Raw genomic sequence first — 21,902 nt, 5'->3', positions numbered from 1 at the left:
TCACACAGCCCAAGATGCCCTTCAAAAGGAATGGTGCCGCCCCACAGGCAGGTCTTCTCACACAGCTCAAGATGCCCTACGTAGGGAATGGTGCCACCCACAGGCAGGTCTTCTCACACAGCTCAAGATGCCCTACGCAGGGAATGGTGCCGCCCCACAGGCAGGTCTTCTCACACAGCTCAAGGTGCCCTACCCGGGGAATGGTGCCCCCCCACGGGCAGGTCTTCTCACACAGCTCAAGATGCCCTACCCGGGGAATGGTGCCACCCACAGGCAGGTCTTCTCACACAGCTCAAGATGCCCTACGCAGGGAATGGTGCCGCCCCACAGGCAGGTCTTCTCACACAGCTCAAGATGCCCTCGTGGGGAATGGTGCCGCCACAGGCAGGTCTTCTCCACACAGCTCAAGATGCCCCAGGGAATGGTGCCCCCACAGGCAGGTCTTCTCACACAGCTCAAGATGCCTTACCCAGGGAATGGTGCCGCCCCACAGGCAGGTCTACTCACACACCTCAAGATGCCCTACCCCGGGAATGGTGCCGCCCCACAGGCAGGTCTTCTCACACAGCTCAAGATGCCCTCATCCCAGGGAATGGTGCGCCCCCACAGGCAGGTCTTCCAAGATGCCCTCCACAGCTCAAGGATGCCTCACACAGCCATTGGGGAATGGTGCCGCCCCACAGGCAGGTCTTCTCACACAGCTCAAGATGCCCTACCCGGGGAATGGTGCCACCCCACAGGCAGGTCTTCTCACACAGCTCAAGATGCCCTACCCGGGGAATGGTGCCACCCACAGGCAGGTCTTCTCACACAGCTCAAGATGCCCTCGTGGGAATGGTGCCACCCACAGGCAGGTCTTCTCACACGACTCAAGATGCCCTACGTAGGGTACGGTGCCGCCCCACAGGCAGGTCTTCTCACACAGCTCAAGATGCCCTACGCAGGGAATGGTGCCGCCCCACAGGCAGGTCTTCTCACACAGCTCAAGATGCCCTACCCGGGAATGGTGCACAGGCAGGTCTTCTCACGCTCAAGATGCCCCACGAGGGAATGGTGCACGCCCACAGGCAGGTCTTCTCACACAGCTCAAGATGCCCTACGCAGGGAATGGTGCCGCCCCACAGGCAGGTCTTCTCACACAGCTCAAGATGCCCTACGCAGGGAATGGTGCCGCCCCACAGGCAGGTCTTCTCACACAGCTCAAGATGCCCTACCCAGGGAATGGTGCCGCCCCACAGGCAGGTCTTCTCACACAGTTCAAGATGCCCTACCCGGGGAATGGTGCTGCTCCACAGGCAGGTCTTCTCACACAGCTCAAGATGCCCTACCCAGGGAATGGTGCCGCCCACAGGCAGGTCTTCTCACACAGCTCAAGATGCCCTACCTAGGGAATGGTGCCGCCCCACAGGCAGGTCTTTCTCATTTTTAACATTCAGATCTTAGTCTAGACAGTTCCTCACTGAGGCTCCCTCTCTAGGTGATTCTAGATTGTGTTAAACTGTCAAAGCTGGCCGTCACATCGGAGACCAGATTTAGCCAGCTGACTCCTCTCTGTCAAACAATGGCCTTCTGATTCCTTAATTTTCAGCTCTTGTGCCTTGAGCACACCGAAGAGCCGACAGGTGAAAAGCACCCCTAAAGTGCTGAGGAGACAGGACAGCTCCCTCCCCTACTTCCAGAGTATCCACCATTAAGGGACTTGGGTATGGCCAACCAGGAGCAGTTGGGTAACCCAGAGTCCCACTAGGGACCAGGACCCAAAAGTGGGAGGGGAGTAGATGAGAAAGCAACAGAGCCCACCAGAAGCCATGAGACCAGAGAGAACTTTGGTCTGGAGCCTGTGAGAGCATGGGGACAGCTAGCTGGCCAAGGAGTGAGGGTTCTGTCCAGAGGGGTCACAGCTCTTCTCATAGAGACTCTGGTCTCCATGAAGGTGAGAGGACTAAGCCGTAATGATTTAGCCTTTGGAGGTGTGGCAATTGGTAATGGGCCACAGGAGAGGTGGCCATAGGAGCTTCTTGCACTCAGACCCGTGGATGTGGTGGGGGAAGGGCCTTGTCTTCCCCAGCCAGAGCTCAAGTGACCCAGGATCATTGTGTGCATGTGGCAGCCCCAGCACTCTCAGCTGCACCAAGCAAGAGGCTGCATGCCAGTATGCAGCTGTCACCAACATGATGACATGGTGGTTCCCTCCACACTGCGATACAATGCAACCACAGTTGGCCCTATTATAATGCACTAGCATAAGAGAACGCATGTGCCTACATCACACAATTAATGAAGCTAATATTCATTAATATGAACTAGGAATACTAACATGAAATACAATGAAATCAATATTTTTTTTTTTTTTGGTTCTTTTTTTCGGAGCTGGGGACCGAACCCAGGGCCTTGCGCTTCCTAGGCAAGGGCTCTACCACTGAGCTAAATCCCCAACCCCAAATGAAATCAATATTAATACAGCAACTGATTTTTTTTTTTGAGACAGGGTCTCATGTAGCCCAGGCTTATCTTGAACTTCCTATGTGACTGAGGAGAACCTTAAAATTTTTTAAAACATATATTTTAAATCTTGCTATGTTTTCATGTATGTGTGTGCCACACACATGCAGATACATGCAGGGGTCAGAAGAGGATGTTGGTCCCCTGGAGGGCGCCACACTTGGGATGCAGCTGGGGCTCTAACTTGGGACTTCATGTATGCCAGGCAAGTGCTCTACCCACTGAACCACATCCCAGCCCTCATAGCTGTGTTTATAATATGATTGTTTCCTTCATATGCTGAAGCATTTGTTTGAGTCTTTAAGCCATGACTCTGAGGAAGTTCCTCCAGTCTCTGGGGATGGCTCCAGGCTCCAGGGCCTAGGAGGACCTGGGAGAGGACTACTTGGCAGAATACAAATTAGTGAGTTGGTGCTTCTATGCAAATGAGAACAAGTTGGATGCTCTCCTAGAGCAACCCCGAACCATTGGCAAAAGCCCTGTAAGAGAGTTCCTGGTGCTCTGCCCTTTAGAGCCTAGAAACAGGCCAGTGGTAAGTGGGAAACGCCACCAACAGAAGATAGGGTACCCTGCTATGACCCGAGGGGATGGGAGGGACAGATGGGGTCAGGCTCTACCTCCTCCTAAAAGTCCAAGCCCTGAGGCTCCCAGGCATCCTCCGCTAGAGGCATCCTCTGCTACATGCTAGTTTGCTATTTTACTCCCGGGCTCTGGCGAGCAGGCTGGCTGAGGTTGGGGCAGGTGGTGTGCAGCTAGGGCTGCTCTGACTGGAATGCACATTCACCTGCCGTAACTGGAGCTCCAGTCTATATAGTTGTACTCTGGGGAGGAGAAGACTGCAAACTGCTGTCCCACATCACCGACCTGAACACTCGAGCCTCTGCACCTGTGCATATTTTACACACACACACACACACACACACACACACACACACACACACACACAGAGAGAGAGAGAGAGAGAGAGAGAGAGAGAGAGAGAGAGAGAGAGAGAGCAGAGACAGCACTGCAACCAACCAACCAATGGACCGGTCACTGGAGGCTTGAGAGCATAAGAAACAGGGCTGAGATCCAAGTCTAAATTGACCCCTGTGCCACAGCAGCTGAGGGGACCGTGGGGAGAAGAGCTGGAACCAGTCCCAGGGTCCCTGACCTCCAGGACAGAGCCACCCCTAACCTGCAGTCCAGGATGCAGTAACACCCCTGACCTCTGCCCCCAGGCACAGCAGCACATCCCACCCCCACCAAGCTGTGACTGTAAAGGATGTCTCCAGGCTTCCCCGCATCTCTGTGTTTAGTTAAATCAGTAGGATTATGAGGATCTTGCCCTTTGCCTCATGGTCACAAGATGTCTTTAGAGCTCCAGACATCTGGTACATTCTCAGGACAGAAAGAGTGCTAAGGTTTGGCTGAGGAATAGCTCAGTTGACAGAGTGCCCCCCCTCCCCGCCCCATATGCTTAGAGCCCAGAACTTGTTCTCCTGTACCACATAAACCCAGCAATCAAGAGGTGGAAGTGAGAGGATGTGAGTTAAAGGTCATCCTTGGCTGTTAGCAAAGTTAAGGGTAGCCTGGGCTACACATGCCTTAACCAAAAAGTATGAAAAAAAGGAAAAAGGGAAAAAAAAAAAGATTGCCCAGGTGTAGTATTGCCTAGTTCTTGATCTCTTTAGTCAGGAAGTGGGAAGCCTCACAGGGGCCCTGCCCGAGCTCCACTGAGGTCTTTCTAGCCACAGACAGTTGGGAAAGTAACTGCATTTTCCCAACCTCTCCCGTCACAGTGCTCCGGAGAGGAAGAAGATTGTGGGGCAGGGTGTTATCAGTCGACTCCAGAGTACTAAGGTTTCACAACAGGTTTCCATGTCCACTGCCTTGGTGCCTTGATGCCACCCACATCCTGCCTGAGGTGCCTGAAAGGCAGCAACAGCAGAGATTCACATTCAGGCAGTCTTTAGAACAGAGTGTGAGGGGTTTCTCTGTTTTTTACTGTTTTGTCTGTGGTGGTGGTGGAAGCATTGGCCGCAATAGCGCTTTCTCTCTGTCTGTCTGTCTGTCTGTCTGTCTGTCTGTCTGTCTGTCTGTCTGTCTCTCTCTCTCTCTCTCTCTCTCTCTCTCTCTCTCTGTGTGTATACACATTCGAGTGCAAGTCAGAGGACAATTTTGTCAAGTCAGTTCTCTCCTTCTACCTTTCCTGTGTTCTTGGGGTTGAACTTGGGTCTCTGGGCTTTCACCTAAACACATTTGACTCCCCGAGTCACCTTGCTGACCCCTGGGTCCAGAAAGATCTTCAAAGAACCAGCTCGCTCCAAGACGCTGTCTCCTACTTCCTTGTGGTATAGTCTCTGGTCACTTGATCCCTTTGCTGGGTCTCTGGCATTTATCTAGCCTTTGCTGGCTCCGGGGCAGGATTTCCCCACTGAAATGGATCCTCCCCGGCACGGGCCAGCGTTGACAGCATCACAGGGGCAGTAAGAGCTGATGGGGCTTTCAGGCTTGTGCCAAGGTCTCCGCCTCCAGAGCTGCTGACCCCGTGAGAGAACTATAATTATCCCCTGGTGGCAGGAGGGTTACAGGGGCTGGCCAGCCCCAGTCCCGCCCCTGTCTTTCTAGGGCCAGCTAGCTAGACAGCCTGTCTATGCCTGCACCGTCAAGGTTCCTGACAACTGGCTTTGCCAGCTGGGTAATGGGGCAGCCCAAGCCTGAAGCCCTATGGGCTCTGAGCCTGAGAGGAGTTTCTCCTTGTCAGGTGCTGTTAGCCCAGCACAGACACAGGTTTAGGCAAAGTTTAATCAACGGACAGTAAGAGGAACCGGGTTATGGCCAACAGCACCTGACTCCAGCCCAGAGGATGAGCTGTCAAGGGTTTTCCCCCAACTTCTGAGTTCTAATCCTAACTCCTCCCAACCTGGCTGTATTGCCCTGGACCTATCTCTCTAGGATTCTGTCTTCCCAGCCCTCACAGCAGGGGACCAGGACAGCTTCCGAAGGATATTGGGAGGATGAAGTGGGGTCTTAGAATTGGATTGGCTCAAGATCCTCTGTGAGTGAGCCTCAGTCCATCCCACCTGAGAACCGTCGTAGTAGCTTGATGACAATGGCTGCTTCTGGGTGAAGTCACCTGATCTAGGGAAATCCTCAGTGAGCAGTCACCGCAAAGGCCAAATGAATTTCATGGTTAGTGCTTCGGTGGCAGTTGCCAGAACTCCAAACATTACCACTGAGCCAAGCATGGAGGTGCAATGCTTATAATTCCAGCACGTGGGAGGCTGAGGCAGGAGGACAGAAAGTTAGAGGTTGGCTGCGTATTGTGTGAGAAGTGCCTGGGAGGTGAGCTTCCGTTAGTAGCTGCAGCTGTCACTTCTGAGCCTTTACAGCCACCATCCCTTACTCCGCGCTGGCCGTGCTTGCTCTTTCCTGTCCTCTTTGTCCCCTTCTAAGTGCCCACCTGGGCAACTGTGCCTAGCGGGCATGCTTTCTGTGTAGACCTATTTATACACTTGCTGGAGTTGAGCGGTTCGGGAATGAAGCTTGGAGGACGTCTGCTTCCATTCATAGCAACCCTGATCTGGAGTCGCGGCCGTTAGAGCGTATGTGTTCAGAGCAAGGTGAATGGACACGCAGTGGGTGGTGACACATAGGAGCTGGAGACCCTGAACAGGTGCAAAAGTGGATGATAAAGACACACAAAGAGCCAGGGGGAAGCTACGAGCAGGGACCGTCCCCCGACAGCCATAGTTTCAGATTCGCAGGCTTAGCCAGACCCTAGGGGTCACGCCCGCGCGCCGCGTTCTCGCAGGTTCTGCGATCCCCTCCCCCTCCTCCCGCCCAGGCGGCAGCACGTGCCTGCAGCGTCCGCCCAGCGATCTTCTTGGGGCGGGGCCCTTGGGAGGCGGAGGGGCGTGGCTGGGCGGTGGCCGGGGCGGCGCTGGGACTTGTAGGCGAGGAGCCCTGAAGCCAACAGTCTTTGCCACCAGCTGCAAGGTGCTGCTAACCAGGGGAAACTGAAGCCCCAGGAAGCGACCGAGGTGGCTCAAAACTTCAGGGCCAAGCAGTCTCGACGCTTTAGGAATAAGTCGAAAACACAGCTTAACCAGCTTTCAAAAGGCGCGCTTAAGGGGTCTTTGGTCTGAGCCTACCCCCGCCCCCGCCCTTTAGATTCCATCATGTCTCTTGCCAATCCCTACAGCTTGAGCAAAACTTGCTAGAGCCCAGAAGCCAGGGAGCTCAGTCAGCAGCAGAAGACCTTAGACCAGGAGGAAGCCCAAGCTGGGTAGTGTCTGGGGGGAAAATAAACCCTACAGCAAAGGAAACGTAAAGCGAGGAGGGCAAAGCTGAGAAAGTGTGGCGCTGGGCAGGGGTATCGCCAGCAGGCGCGGGGGTTCTGCTCTGTGTGAAAGGGGCCAGACTTACTGGGGCTGAGCCTACCCAGAGGCTGCCTGCCTCACTATTCCCCTTGACCAGTGGGCCGGACCAGTTTTAACCCCACTAAAAGCTCCAGGTCTTCAGGTCCCAGTGTGATAACCAGAGATGGGGACATGGGGGACACTCGATCAGGACTGCTTCCTGGCCCGATCGTTCCTGCTTCTGTAGCTGAAATTCCCTTTTTTCTTTTTCTTTTTTTTTTTCTTTTTTTTTTTTTTTATATTTTTTATATTTTATGGTTTCCTGTGATCCAGACTGGCCTCTAAAGTTCTATGTAGCAGGCAATGAACCCGTAATCTTCCCAACTCCGGCGCCTCAGTATTAGGATCACCCGTATACTCCGCTAGACTGTTTGAAATTCACGTCTCTTCAACAAGAGACCCCGCGTTTGCATTTGCGCTGGTGGAAAAGAGTTCTGCAGACTGGCATCCTGGTCCCGCCTTGGCCCACGTTCTACAGGCGACAGGCTATGCTTGTTTTCCTGCTAAGGGTGACCCCGCAGAAGGTCCCATGTCAGTGACAAGGAAGCCCAGCCATCTTTGTCCTCCCCAACAGTCTCACGGCTCTTAGCTCCCTACAAGACCGTAAACGGTGTATTCACTATCATTTACCCCTCATTTCCACAGAAAACCCAGTGTCCCGGGGGTATGCCTTTGTTGAAGTTCCAGCATAGAGTCCTGGTACCACAGAACCTCCAAAGTACGCGTCATGTGAATTATTTCTATATACATGTCAAATCCACTTTGCCTTTTTTTTTTTTTTTTTTTTTTTTTTTTGGGTATGATTTAGCCCAGCTGGCCTCAAACTTAGTATATAGTCAAGGGTAGTCTTGAATTGATTCTCTTTCTTGAGTGCTGGGTTTACAGGTGTGTGCCACCAGCCAGGTTTATGTGATGCGGGGATCAAACAGAAGAGTTAGCGCATGAGTAGCTGAGGCACTCCTTCATTAGCGCATGAGTAGCTGAGGCACTCCTTCGGACCCTTTAACAAGTACGTTTGCACCCCTAGGCGCTCGAGGGTAAGCCACTGACTCAAGCACCGCTTGGAGTCCGCCGGACCGGGCGCCCCGCGAGATAGACAAGCAGATACCGGCGAGCACGCAGGAGCTAAGTGACCTCGCTCGCCGGCCCGGCGTCTTGCACGAGGGACGTGTTTAGAACTACAATTCCCGGCGGCCCCCGCTTTCAAAGGCGTGTCTGAAACGGGGGGCGTGACCGCGGGGCGTGGCCGGCTACAAAGGCGGCCGGCGGCTCGCAGGGCGCGGAGTAGACGATTCGCCGCGGACCGAGGAGCGGCGCGGAACGGCGTGGGGAACTCGGATTCGGCCTGCGACACCCCCGCATGCGCCGGCCGGCCCGGTAGCGGCGGCCCCAATGCTGCTGCAGCCCGCGTGCGCCCCGAGTGTGTTTCCGCGGCCGTCCGCCGCCCCCAGCGCCATGCACGGCTCACAGAAGGACACCACGTTCACCAAGATCTTCGTGGGCGGCCTGCCCTACCACACCACCGACGCATCGCTCAGAAAGTACTTCGAGGGCTTTGGAGACATCGAGGAGGCCGTGGTCATCACCGACCGCCAGACCGGCAAGTCCCGCGGCTACGGCTTCGTGAGTGCCCGCGGCGCGCGCACCTGCCGCCGCCCCTCCCCCACCGCCTCCCAGACCCGCCGCGCGCAGCCGGGACTCCGGGGCTTCCCGGGGCCGTCGGCCCTTCCCCCACACTTTCCAGCCGCCCCAACTAAGCGTAAGCTTTAGCGCCAGCGACTTGAAGACGGTTTCCCACTTCCTTCCACTCTAGTGTCCCCAAACTAATTCTCTGAGAAAGTTAACGGTACTTACTGATGGCCAGAGCAACCGGGGTTGGGGGGGGAGGGACGACTCCTCTTGGGGTTCACTTAACTCCACCTCCCAGGGGATTGTCGCTGCCCTTGAAGGCACTCAGAACTTGAACTCCGGAAGGAGCTGCAGTCCTGGAGGCAGAGAAGACAGTGCCCCAAGGGTCCTAAATACCAGATACTCTCCTGGGAGGAGAAAGACCCAGAGGGCCCGATGCCCGGGCAAAACCCTCTTGCCTTCTGTGCCCTGTTTCCCTCAGCCAGCCACCGAAGCCCCTGACCCTCTGTTTTCCTACAGGTGACCATGGCAGATCGGGCAGCAGCTGATAGGGCTTGCAAAGACCCTAACCCTATCATCGATGGCCGCAAGGCCAACGTGAACCTGGCCTACCTGGGTGCCAAGCCTAGGAGCCTGCAGACGGGTGAGAGTTTGCGCTTTCTCCCCAGCCCTTCTTGTTTCTATATTCAGCTTTGGTATCTGTCTGATGGAAAAACGCTGCCCCAGCTACCCCTTTGTCCCAGAGTGGCAGCCAGCGGTCATGTGCCTTCAGAGGCAGCCCAGGCCAACCACCCCTAATCTTTGGGAGCTTGATCCTCCTCCCTCTGCGGTGTATGGTCAAGGATACCAGTTTTCAAATGTCTCCTGCTCTCGGGGAGGGGGGAAGTCAGATGCCGAGGCAGGAGGTTAGGGGACATCCAGAGACTGATACAACCTGTGGACTTGATGTGTTTTGACTGCTTCTTGAGGGTTCACTTAGCAGGGGCAGAGGTGGTGGCTGGGATGGGAGAGGAAGGCAGCTGTCCTTTGTGACTAAGAGAGTGGCATGTGTTACTCTGCCCTCCCTGTGTGTGGGCCCCGGGAGCTTACCGGTGCAGTATGCCGGTCCTAACTGCCCTCTTGTTTTATTTAGGCTTTGCCGTTGGTGTGCAGCAACTACACCCCACCTTGATCCAGCGCACCTACGGGTGAGTGGATTTAGCTGGTTGTGGGTGGGAAGAAAGCCTTGAGGTGGGACAGCTGTGGGCTTCTCAGTCTCAGAGCTGAAAGGCGGGGGTTGGGGGGGGGATGGCTGTTTTGAGAAATTAGATTGTGTACTGGGGGTGTGGAGGAAGAGATAAGACTTAACTGCATTTCTCAAACCCATGTCTTCAAGCCTGGTGCATACCTCGCCCCGACTTAAGTGACACCGCCTCGGCCAGGTGTCACACGGGCACCTGTGCCCCCACTTGTTACCTGTGCAGTGCGTGTGGGGAGTTCAGCACACACACCGAGTGCGGGCAGCTCCTCTGAGGTGTATGTTAGGTCTGGACCTGGTGGGCTGGGCTCTTCCTGGGGTGCTCTCTGATGTGGGCAGGTGCCGTGAAGGGTAGCTACTGTGGGTCTGTACCGGCTGAGGTTTGATGTTTGTGAATGGTGTAGTAGGTGACTGTCACTGGTTGGCTTTCTGTGTGAGTCACTTGCTTTGTGTCGTCCCCCGTCCTCCCCCTGCTTTCTGTCTTGAGAAGACTGACAGGCCTTGTAGCTGCTTGGGGAAGGACCCACACACCTAAGGGACACAAAAGTTGGACCCTGGTACTTGGTCTGTTTGTCCAGTGTAGACTGGCTGGGAATGAGCCGGTGGGTGGGGACTCTGACACAGACTGGTGGCAGGCTTGTCCATCCCGGCTGCCGGGTTGGTGTCCAAGGTTGGGGCGTGGAGTAGAGTGGGGCATTTGCTGGGGCTGGAGCTGCACTTGGCCAGCACAGTGACTGGGGAGGGTACGCCTGCTTTCTCCAAATGTGCCTGTCCTGTGGGGCGGCACCAGGATTCTCCACAACCATCCTTGGGGATTGATGTGACTGAGCAGGAGTTTGTCTGTGGGGAACTTGGGGTGCTACTGTGGCAGATTGTTCCAGGTCATTTTTCCCTTGGGATCTGTTTCCTGTTCTAGGCTGTCTGGAAGGGACTGTGGGGACAACACAGCCTTGGTAGCTTTGTTTTAGCTTCTCCCTGCTGGCTGTGAGGAGAGTGCCTGCTCTCTGGTAGCTTGTTGTGCTCCTGGGGCTGAGCTCTGTATAAGTGACTACTGTTTACACTGGGACCAGGCCTCCCCACAGGCTCTGAATAATCACTGCCTCACGATCACTAGTGCTTGGACTCTGTGACCCTCAGATCTAGGTTCACAGGTCTGGTCTGTTACTCTGACTATGCCCCCTTTAGTTGCCTTCTGGAAAATGGGGAAAGGCTCTCCTCAGATGCTAGTGACTTACACATTTGGTGAGGTTTGAACTCAGGGCCACAGTGCTGTCTTTGGGGGTGGACAGATTCTGGGAGCCCTGGTACTCGGGGGCGCATCTGGCATCGGGCCACAGTGATTCGTAGCTAGATTAGTAGCTGGGTCATCTACACTGACTACAAAGTGGCCTTACAGTGTTGATTGGGTTATCAAGCAGTGTAGACCCAAACCGACAGACAAGTGGGCACAAGGGACTGGCCAGTCTTCCTTGCCAGTGATCCGTGGGTTCCTCTGAGGAATATCCCACGTTCTGAGCTTGCCAGACTCTGGGGGGCCGGGTGGTCTGTCAGGCCTGGCTGCTTGGGTCAGTTGCTGTTGATGCCCAGTTGGGAGGCAGAGTTAAGCTGTCAGCAGGCAAGCCCCCTTTGTTTTCACAAACAATCTGGCCTGCCTGGCTGGGCCTGACTCAGCGGTTGGTTTTGTCAGCCTGGGGCTGCCGGGGAGCTGGAACCCTGGCAGCTCAGAGCCTGCAGGCTGTACACTTTCCTAGGCCCTTGACATTCTGAAGACCCACAGCCCACTGGCTGCCCAGACCACAGAGGAGGCTCTGTCTGGTCAGAACCACCCAGCGGCTTAGAAAGACTGAGAGAGTCTCTGGCTTTGCTGTTTGCAGAGTCCTCACCAGCTTGCTGCATGCCTGTTTCTGGAATAGGCCTTGTTGGCTGTACAGCCTGTGCTTGTCCATCATGTAACTGTATCTGGGGGCCAAGGCCTATCTGGTGAAGTCTTCTCAGCCACTGAGTAGCTTTTTCCAGCCTCCGGGCCTATGTGGTAATCCCTTGTGGGGATAAGTGACCCAGGGCTGTCCAGCAAGGGGGTCTCTACCAGCCCTGGGGCACAGTAATGCAGGTGAGAAGGGAGGGCCGCACAGTGGAGATATCCCCACCCTGGTTAAGTGTTGGTTTGGTTTGTCAGAGGCCCCAGGGTCAAGGGTGTCTGCCCACATTCAGCCTAAGCCTCATGGAAACTGAGGCCTGTCTCCAGCCTGGCAGCCATCAGAGCCTTTCCTGGGCTTTGGCTCCCGAAGGCTGCTCTCTGCTTTTTGGGGGGAACCTTTCTGTGACAAGATGGCCTGCTTACTCCCATCACACTTTGTCCCCACGACTGAGTCGGGTCCTGAGGGCTGAGGTCAGGTCATGGTCCCCAGGTTGCTGGGTGTCAGGCTACACCTCTGTAGAGTAGTGATGGTGGCCGGGCCACATGAATGACTAGTTGATCGTGGTGTGTGGAACATGTGATCCCAAGGCTGTGGAAAGCTGTGGGGTTTCTGCTGGGGGTTGTACGGCATGCCCAGGCCCAGCAGTGAGCTTTGGTGGCCTAAGCTGGGAACCGTGTAGGTGAGTGGTGGTCTGCCCTCTCCCAGGGGCCACTTGGGCCCGTGCCTCCCTTCCTAGAGCCTCATGGGACAGCTCTTGGATGCATGTGTTCTTTCTCTGAGACCCACGGCATACAGCATCCTCTCCTGGTTTGGGCTTTCCTGCAGGAATTGTTTTAGAGACTGTGTTCACTGTGGGATAAGCCTGGTACACACATGGAGATGTCTGTCCTGACGCCATGATATCAGGCCTGTGCATGAGGACTGAGGAGAGGTGTTGGGGAGGAGTCTGTCTCCCAAAGACTGGGGGAGGGGTGGTGGTGGTGGTGGGAATATACACGTTGACTCAGATGCTCTGAGTGAGATGGGCGTTCCCACCTGGGCACCCAGCGTGGCAAGGACTACATAGTAAAACGGTGCTTCAGGGCTGTTCCTCAGGAAATGTGTGCTGAATCTGATTGGCTAGTTGTGCCACACTGGTATAAATGAGTGCTGTGGTGTCTCGGTCCCACAGGGCCCCACACTGTACCCGACATTTCCTGCACAGACAGTACACTGAGTGGGGCAGATTGGGGGAGGGGCATTGCTCCTGTGCCTTCAGAGAGGGCTCCTATTTTCACTGAGCATAGTGAGGCCTCAGTAGAGCAGGTGTGGGACACTCGCAGGCCTGTCTAGGGCTGCCTGCTGGCAGTGAAGAGTTAGAAGTGCAGGCAGGCACACAGCCAGACCCAGGGCAGCAGTGTGAGCATGCTCGCCCCACCACCTGTGGGTGCTTAGGGGTGGCCCTGCTTGCTCCCCCATCATCACTTCCTGTTTGGCAGCCTGTCTGGAGGCAGCAGGCGTGGGCTGTCATGTCTGACCCTCCCAGAGGGCGTGTAGCCTATGCTGCTGCACCTGTTGTTTGTCCTTGTCTGCTGTGACAGACAGAAGCTAGCCTCTGGCGCCCTTAGGTTCCTCTCAGAGTTCAGTTATTACCACGTGCCTGAGGAACCTCTAAGGCCATGGCGTGGAGAGGCTGTTAGCCCCAAAGATGTGTTCTCGGCATGAAGTCCACCCAGTGGCCCACTGGCCCCTTGAAGATTTTGGCCCAGGACTTTAGGCGTCCCTTGGAGCGCAGGCCTTGCTCCCTGGCCACCCCTCCAGGCTCCGCGTCAATCGGGAGTGGGAGGGAATCTGCAGCCAGGCCAGAGCCCCTAACTCTGCTCCGTGACCACAGTGCTCCCTGCCATGAGCCTTGCAGCATGATGGGGCTGAAGGAACACAGGATGGTAGAGAGCTGTGGAGGGGCTGTGGGTGATGTAAGAGCAAACCCCGGCCAGAGTGTGCTCCCAGTGACAGATACCACCCCTCTGGAGAGCTGAGCTGAGGAGAACACAGGTCTTCCTTGTTTTTGTTTGTTTTTTTCCTTTCTGGGACAGGCCTTGGTGTGGAACCTAGGTTGGTGTGGAGCCTGCAGTGGGCCTCCCCGGCCTCTCTGGTTGCTGGGATCAAAGGCATGTGCCGTCACTTTTTCTTTTTTAAGACAGGGTGTTACAGCCCGGCAAGCTGAACTCTGATTCTCCTGCCTCCATTCTCCTGCTTTCCCTGGAGGTGGTTCTTCTAGCCTTATGCATGCTAGACAGACAAGCTCTCTATCCCTGGGCTACAGAGCAGTGCCCCTGCTTCCCAAGGCTTTGGGCTTGTTTGAGGGTGTCCCTCTAGAGCTGAGTTGAGCCAGGCCTCCCTTGGGACAGCAGCCGTCCCACCTGAGACAGTGGAATCACCTGACCCCTGGCCCTGGGGAGAAGACCAAGATGCCAGAGTGGGCAGTAGCTGGCCTAGGAGGAGGAGACCATCACAGTGTACAACTTTGAAAGTAGGTAGGAGACGGGGTTTAGACAGTGCAGGTGGACCTGCTGTTCCCAGCTGGCTCCCACAGTAACCCGTCCTCTCCCTGTTTGCATTCACCTGTGCCAACACTCACCAGCTGTCTGAACCCAGAGAACTGGTGTCCAAGTCACAGGAGATTCCCAGGAGGCTTGCCAGGCTGACACACACACACACACACACACACACACACACACACACACACACACACACACACACACACACACACACACACACACACATTCATCACCACCCCAAGGCTGGGCCTGCTGGTCAGCTGCCAGATGCCTCCAGCATCGTGGTGCAAGGCCTCCAGGGAGAGGAAAAGGTGAAATGGGTTCATTTGCCTTTTTCATTTTTATTTTCGGCAGTGGCTTTGTGTTCGGGAAGTGGCCCCCTGGGCTGCAGCCAGTGAGTTGGTTTTGTTTTGTTTTTTGTTTTTTTTCTGAGTTTGGCTACATACAGGGCCAGGGCCTCTACCGGCACTGCTCACCGTTCACCGTCAACTCCAGTACTTGCCATGTGTGGTAGCTGTGCTCAGGGTGGGGAGACAGATGCCGTAAGTGTCACCACAGAGTTCCCACCCCTCTTCTGGGGTAGCCAGGAGTCCAGGGGATGTGCCTGTGGCATCTTGGTTTCCTGGTTGGGAAGCTGAGACCAGGGAAGACTCAGATAGGGGTGGGGTCTGGACCCTGGGTCTTCTGTGCTGAGTGAGGCGGGGCTCCTGGCTGCTCACTCGTCATCCTGCCTCTGGACTTGGTGTAAGGAGAGGCCACCTCTTCCGCCACTGCAGTGGGATAGATTCCCATGGCTCAGCTGTCAGCCCTAGACTCCCCTGGTGGCCTGTGGCCTGGGACTCTTCTGCTGCTGCTACACAGGGGTGGGGTTAATTGTCTCGGGACTACCCTGGCTCGAGAAAGGGCAAAAGGTTCCCTGAAGAGGCTGAGGAAGCGGAACTCTGGGTGTGAGGAGACGATGGCTTGGGACTGAGCCTGAGAATTCCATGGCAGAGCCCCCTGAGCTGGGAGTGGGAGCTACCCTGGAGTTTGTGGGTCACCCTGCCTTTAGGTTCTAACCCCCAAGACTTGGGTGTGAAAGGTCTCTGTCCATTTGGCGTTCCCCAGGCCCTAGTTCTGCCAAAGGTATGGGGTTCCCACACAGGTTGAGGATCCAGCAGCTGAGGGTGTGTTATCCAAGCGAGGGCCATGATAAGGACATTGTAGGGCTGAACCAGGCAGCTGTTGGGCGGACTGCGGCTATCAGGTCAGACTGCCTGCTGTGAGCCTGACAAGCAGAACTGAGCCTGTCTCATCGCCCAGCTGAGGGCTAAGCCTGTCCCTCTCAGGACTGGGTCTTCTGGCTTGTCCGGGGTGCTCAGGGATCCACGGTGCTGTGCTGGGCCCGTGGGGACCTTGGAAACAAGCAAACTCTGTCCTGTTGGTCATATAGGTACACAGAGTAAAAAATGGGGTGGTTTTATTCAGAAAGGAAACGCAGGGACAGGAGGCCCCTTGGGATGGTGTTAGGGCAAGAAACCTTCGGGCTGTGTGCCCCAAGTGCCAACACCTTCAACACCTTGGAGTGGGCAGAGTCCAGGACAGCAGGCATTCGGGGAGAGATTCAAGTGGAGAGGTAGGTGTGGGCTGCCATGGAGGAAGCACAGAAACCATTTGCATTTGCTTCTAGTCCAGTAGGGAGGTGCTGGAAGGCGCTGGTCCCTGCATTGACAGGGGCTTGAAATCTTTGAGACTCTTTGAAATGGTATGGGAGAGGGTCAGTGCACTGGCCCAGAGGGGTCGGAGGGAGGGAGGGAGAGCAGCAGCAGCATTGGAGCATTTTGCGTGGGTGGTGCACTGAGACATGGAGGGCATTGAGTTCTACAGAGCACTCTGTCACTGACGTGTGGTGGTCGAGAGGCTGGTGCCTTTGCTGGACTGGGCTTGATGAAGGTCAAGTGGTAGCTGGCATTCCCCTGGGGGGCTGGGACCGAACCCAGGACCTTGCGCTTCCTAGGCAAGCGCTATACCACTGAGCCAAATCCCCAACCCCGGTAGCTGGCATTCTTACCTCTTGAGTCTGACTGAGGGGCACTAGGGAAGTCTCTGGATGGACACACACACGGACACACACACACACACACACGGACACACACACACACACACACACACGGACACACACAGAGCGCGAGCGCATGTGCACAGTTCAGGTCTCAGGCAAGAAGGGTTGGGGCTTTGTAGTAAGTTCGCAGCCAGGGACCACGGCCACCCTTGGACAGGGCACAGATAAGCACCCAGGTGGGTCTTGAAGTGCAGACTAAATATAGAATGTGACTGTGCAGAGTGTTCTCTGTCCCAGCTGTGCTGCCATTGGCTGAGTGCCTGTGGTGGCCTTCCAGTAGTAGGGTCCCACTGCAGAGAGCTGACTCTACATGGCTGCATGTGGCGTTAGAAGCTGGATAATTCTGTTTAAGATGTTAGCTGTGTTCCTGTTCTCTACCAGTACCATCCCGCTGAAGTGTCCACAGGTGACGGTTTAGATCACGTTCCATTGGAGTGTGGCAAAGGTGATTTAGTGGGCCCTTCAAGCCTCTGGGCCTTTCTACCTGTCTGTGTCTTGGAATGGCATGGTGTCGGGCGTCACAGTGGTACCTGACTGAGCTTCAAGGCAAGTAGAGGTGATGTAAGCAGATGCGGGTGAGCCCCAGCATTCAGGGCATGTGGGAAACCAGGCTCAGCTGGGGGCACATGTCCTCGCATGCGGCTGTGGGTTGGCTCTGCGAGAAGCCTCCGTGTTAGCAAATGCCACCCCTAGAGGTATTGGGTGTCTCCCTGCCTCTTACTCATGGTTGGGGAAGTTCAGAACATGGCACTCTCAAGGCCTCAAACTGGTGAACGCTTCTGAGTCTTAGGGTTGGGGGTGGGAGACCCCACCCGCTCAGGTAGGGGGCTTCCCTCACATACACACACACCCAGGTAGGGGCACCAAGATAAGCTGCACTTCTCTGGGAAGGCCTCAGACCCAGTCAGGACCCTGTCTTGATGCCAGGGAGTAGGCATTAGCAGCACCCTCTACCACAGCTCTGATTCAGGAGGGTCAGGCCTGTGAGCAGGGCAGGGAGTGGTCCCGGCCCCAGATGGAGGCAGGGGAGTCTCGGGTGCTGAGGACTCTGCTGCTCTGCAGCTTTGGTCTCAGCTAGGGCTTGGGAGCTGGTGGGGCAGCTGAGTGGTTCTGGGGGAGGAGTCTCACTCCTGCTGGGCTTCCTCCCTGCTGTCCTCTCAGACCCTACTTTCCCCAGCCTTGCCTGAGCTCTGGCTCCTGTCCTGCAGAGCCCAGCCATGTGTCTGTTCACAGTTGTGTGCTGGCATGAGTCTGAGAGGGTTCGTGCAGCTCAGAGGTAGTGTTTGGGTCCACATCAGTGCCATTCCCATCAAGAGAGTACCGCAGCCAGCCAGGGAGGGCACACACCTCCCTGGGGCTCCTGTCATAGGTTGCTTGCCCTTAAAGCTGCAGTCAGATGCCCATGGGATGTAAGGATGCTAATCCGTGCTGGTGCGTGTCGTCCTGGCAACATCTGGTCAGCTGCCCATGCACTTTGAAACTGGAGAGGGGAGCTGTGAGGAGGGTGATGGGCACAGAGTGAAAGTCACAGCTGGGTCAGGGATGCCTTCTTGTCTGCACCCTGGACTGTTTCTTCTAGCTCTGCCCCGCCTGGCCTCTGTCCCTTTGGTAAGTGCGCTGTGAGAGGCTGCTCTTGGGGCTGGGGAGAGGTGGCTCATTAGGTAACGTGTTTGCTGCACAAGTGTGAGGACCACAATTCAGATCCCCAGAACCTAGGAAGTACCGGGTAGACATGACAGCTCACCTGTAATCCCACCACGCAGAAGACGAGAGACAGGGTCCCCAGAGCTAGTCTATAGAATCTATAGGTCTGGTTCAAGTGAGAGACCCTACCTCAATTACATAACGTGGAGACTATCCGAAGACACCTGGCACCTGTCTGTGCCTTCCTGCACACTCTGCTCCAGCCCTCCTGTGTGGTACTTGTTCTTGCCGCTCTGCTGCCCGCTGGCCATGGTTGGCCAATGCTCTACTACACACGCAGGCCATGTATCACTTGTCTACTTATGACTGGTGGGTGCTGGGATGCTGCTCTTGTCACCGATGAGTAGAGGTCTTGTTTTAAATCATGCACATGTGACCTCAGACCTCAGCAGAACTGCCTCTTCCCTCGGCCCCCGCACCACACCTCCCTAGGACAGCCTTGGGCAGCCCTGGTCTCTTGGACCTGTGTACGTTAGATGTCCTTGACCTGGGGTCTGCACCAACCTCAGCTGTCACGGGTTTCTCCTTCAACAGTGCTATGTGGGCAGTGGCCTGGCCTGGGGTGTGGATGCCACTGTACTGGGCTGATCTCACACATACAAGCTGCTGGGGACTCTCCTCACCACGTTTCTCTGGGAATGACTTCTCCCTAGAGATGCCCACGTCCTACTACAGGCGGGCTGGGGAGCCGTTTGCTTTTCCTTTTAGGGCACAGCCTCTGGAGTTGGGCTGGATTCTGGGCCTGTCTTAAGTGAAGCTGAGGCTCCAGTGGCTCAGAGGCAGAGCTGGGACAAACCCGGAGAGAGCTGTGTTGTGTGCTCGCACTCCTGGTACATGGTGCTCCGACACTGGCACTCTGCTGCTGCTGGTGCCGCCTTGATACACGGGGCAGGGGTGCTGCTGCTGCAGACAGGCCTGGGGCCCAGAGAGGCTCAGCTCTTTAACCAGGCCTGCTCAGCAGGAGGCTGGCCATCCAAGCACCTAGCAGTGGGTCCACTGCCTTGTGCGTCATTTCCCTGTTACCTAGCCTGTTTCCTGCTGCAGTGGTGCTGTGCTTCCTGGGAGAGGCCACAGCCGAGGGCAGCAGGTGGCACCCAAGTGCATTTCCACAGGGGCTGGGGCACAGGACAGGGGCCTTCCAGTTATGTTATAAGCTGCAGGACCTGTGTGGTCACCTGGCACAGGGCACTTGGCCTTTCTGACTTTAAAATGGACTTGCTTGTAGGGCAGTGGATAAGGCCTCTGGAGAACCTTGTTCAGCAGGGCACAAGCACCCCAGGAGCCCTGTGCCCCTGACCTGCAGTGGGTGTGCCTGTCCTGATGGGTGTTGGGGAGGTAGTGGGTGTCTCTGGGAGAGATAGGTAGGTGCCTGACCTGTGAGCTATACCATTCCCAGAGCGTTTGCACAGGCCTTGAGCTCTGTAGTTCACCGTGTCCTAAGTGGGTTCTAAGGGAGAGTGGGAGTCAAGTCTGGGGAGGAAGGTACCGTGAGAAGTGGTGCTAAGTAGCCCATGGATGGTGGCACTGCCTGCTCAAAGGCCCTGGGCTGGTGCTCACCTGACGGTCGCTGTAGACGGTTCATAGGTGAGAGCAGGTACATAGGCGAGAGCAGGTACATAGGCGAGAGCAGGGTACGGATCTGCAGCCACTGACACTCTGCTTGGCCCACAGGCTGACTCCCCACTACATCTACCCACCAGCCATTGTACAGCCCAGCGTGGTAATCCCTGCCACCCCTGTCCCGTCACTGTCTTCGCCCTACCTTGAGTATACACCAGCCAGCCCAGCCTACGCCCAGTACCCTCCAGCCACTTACGACCAGTACCCGTACGCCGCCTCGCCTGCCACGGCCACCAGCTTTGTGGGCTATGGCTACCCTGCCGCCATGCCCCCAGCCTTGTCTGCCGCGGCACCTGCAGGCACCACCTTCGTGCAGTACCAGGCACCTCAGCTACAGCCTGACAGGATGCAGTGAGGCGCGTCCTGCACAGGGCCACAGCCACCACCTGCCAGCCTTGGGAGCCACCACCACATGGGTCTCCTCAGGCCCCGGGGCCCACCTGCCCTGAAGGCACCAGCAAGCTTCTTCTGCAGCCCTGCCGAGCTTGAGGAAGGGCCTGAGAAGGAAGGTACACTCTGGGAGTTCTGCAGCCACTCCGTGCTAGGTGCCTTACTCTGGGACGCATAAGACGTCCTCCCTCCTCTTTGGGAACTGTCCTCTTGGTGGATCCGGGTTCCCGAAACCCCGCCCAGGTGCCCTCAGCCGAAGCACTGTGCCATGTCCTGCTGGGAATTTTCTGTGGTGCAGGCAAGACCATCAGCACCGAGAGCCCCAAACCTATTTTTACTTAGAGACTGGCTTTGGTCAGTAGCTCCCTGTGGAGACAGTTGACAGTATTTCTCTGTGCCGGTGTCACTGATGGAGCTGCCCCTCCCCCGCAGGGTTGCCCTCACAAACTGCAGCCCTGCAGGGGGCTGGGCTCCTGCCTGCTGATGCTGCCCACCTCACCTGCAGAGGTGCCTGCCAGGGCGAGTTCTCAGGTGTCTGTTGCTGTGCCATGGGGGCCTTCTTCCTGGCCCTGTGCCCCTCAGGCAGGCTCTGTGCCCACCCAGCCCCCCATTGTCACCTGTACCAGTCTGGAGCATGACCTAGCTGCACAGGGAGAAGGTCCAGCCCACACACGTCTGGGAGGGGAGGAGTGGGCATCTCTGGCAGCATGGGCTGCCCACAGGCTGGGCAGTGGGTCCCTCCACACCTACCTCAGGGAGCCAGTGTGTAGGCACTCCACAGCATGCCTGTTAGTCAAGGCCTGGAGGACAGAGGGAGTAATGTTATAATAATATTTTTATTAGAATGTTCTGATTATAAAAAATAAAACTTGTTTTCTTTAAAGAAAAAGGTGTTTTTTGAGGTTTTTCTCTCAATGCCATGGTGGTCCTATGTCCAGGGTTTTTGACAGTTGTCCATCAAATCCTTAACCTTCTTTAGCCTCTGCTGGTCACTAGTTCAGGGCTTGCTCCAGTGTGCCCCGTCCAGCAGTCTGAACCGGAGGGCTCCAGCCCCACAAGGTAGGGATCTGCTGCAGCCAGGACTAGGCACGGCCCACTGTTGACCTGATGCTCAAGTCCTTAGACATGGACCTGGGACTGCTTTCTTGCACTGTCCTTGGGTCCCTCGGAGACCTGTTCTGGTTTCCCCTTGATTTGACTTTGAGCTGTGCCTTCCTCCTGCTCCTGTGGCCCACGCCTGTTTGGGCCAGCAGGACTGGGTTTGCTTTCATCCCAAGCCTCTACCTCAGTGTCAGTTTGCAAACACTGAAGGGTCAGGAGGTCAGTGTGGGGCTCTCAACCCACAGCTGACATTTGCTGCTGCTGATAAGAGTGTGGGGCCAGGGAGGGGTGGCGGGCACTGCCAGGGTTATCAGGAAGGCCATTCGAAGCCAGTACATTTCCTGTCTCTTATCAGCTGGTGGCAGCCCAAGAACAGGCCCTAGGTCTGGAAAGTGCCCTCCTGGGTCTTGACAGAGCAAGCTTAAGAGACCTCAGAGGCGCCCTTTTGAGCCAGGAGCACTGCCACCAGTAAGGGCGGCGATACCTGCTATTCCTGCTATAGGACAGTTTCCCACGGGGTGTTCGCACGTGTTGGTGGCAAGCCGCAGAGTCCCCATCACCCCGGCGCAGCATGGTGAAAGGTCTGGTGTAGGAGAGGACAGGACTTGTGTCATCAGTGTCTCCGGCTGCCAGCACACAGGCAGCGCGCAGGCATAACCCAGGGGAGGCTGGGTAGAGGGGCGGGCAGGGCCCTGGAGTCCTCTGCAGGGGCAGTTGGCCCTGCTCCCTGACGGAGCCTTTTCCTGGAGCTAAGTG

General features: G+C 56.2%; 1 protein-coding gene across 2 annotated transcripts; it reads left to right on the top strand.

The window, feature by feature from the left end:
- The first annotated feature begins 8,176 nt into the window (after positions 1-8,176).
- Rbm38 (RNA binding motif protein 38) lies at positions 8,177-20,934 on the top strand. 2 transcript variants are annotated; one of them, XM_032904711.1, is made up of 5 exons: positions 8,177-8,528; positions 8,833-8,919; positions 9,054-9,177; positions 9,667-9,721; positions 19,707-20,934. In XM_032904711.1, the coding sequence occupies exons 1-5, from the start codon at positions 8,298-8,300 to the stop codon at positions 20,008-20,010; spliced, it is 801 nt and encodes a 266-aa protein (XP_032760602.1). In that variant the 5' UTR covers positions 8,177-8,297; the 3' UTR covers positions 20,011-20,934. The 2 variants fall into 2 exon arrangements, with proteins under 2 accessions (XP_032760602.1, XP_032760601.1); XM_032904710.1 differs by lacking the exon at positions 8,833-8,919.
- Positions 20,935-21,902: the final 968 nt, after the last annotated feature.

Source organism: Rattus rattus, chromosome 5, assembly GCF_011064425.1.
Source record: "Rattus rattus isolate New Zealand chromosome 5, Rrattus_CSIRO_v1, whole genome shotgun sequence".
Taxonomy (NCBI): domain Eukaryota; kingdom Metazoa; phylum Chordata; class Mammalia; order Rodentia; family Muridae; genus Rattus; species Rattus rattus.
The sequence above is the reverse complement of the archived record's forward strand: the minus strand, read 5'-3'. Positions and strand labels throughout refer to the sequence as shown.

Excerpts from the sequence above, each read along its gene's own strand:
- Rbm38 (XM_032904711.1), top strand. The coding sequence starts at position 8,298 with ATGCTGCTGCAGCCCGCGTGCGCCCCGAGTGTGTTTCCGCGGCCGTCC. Across the intron at positions 8,529-8,832 it reads AGTCCCGCGGCTACGGCTTC|GGGATTGTCGCTGCCCTTGA; the intron begins GTGAGTGCCCGC and ends TCCACCTCCCAG. Across the intron at positions 8,920-9,053 it reads GAGAAGACAGTGCCCCAAGG|GTGACCATGGCAGATCGGGC; the intron begins GTCCTAAATACC and ends GTTTTCCTACAG.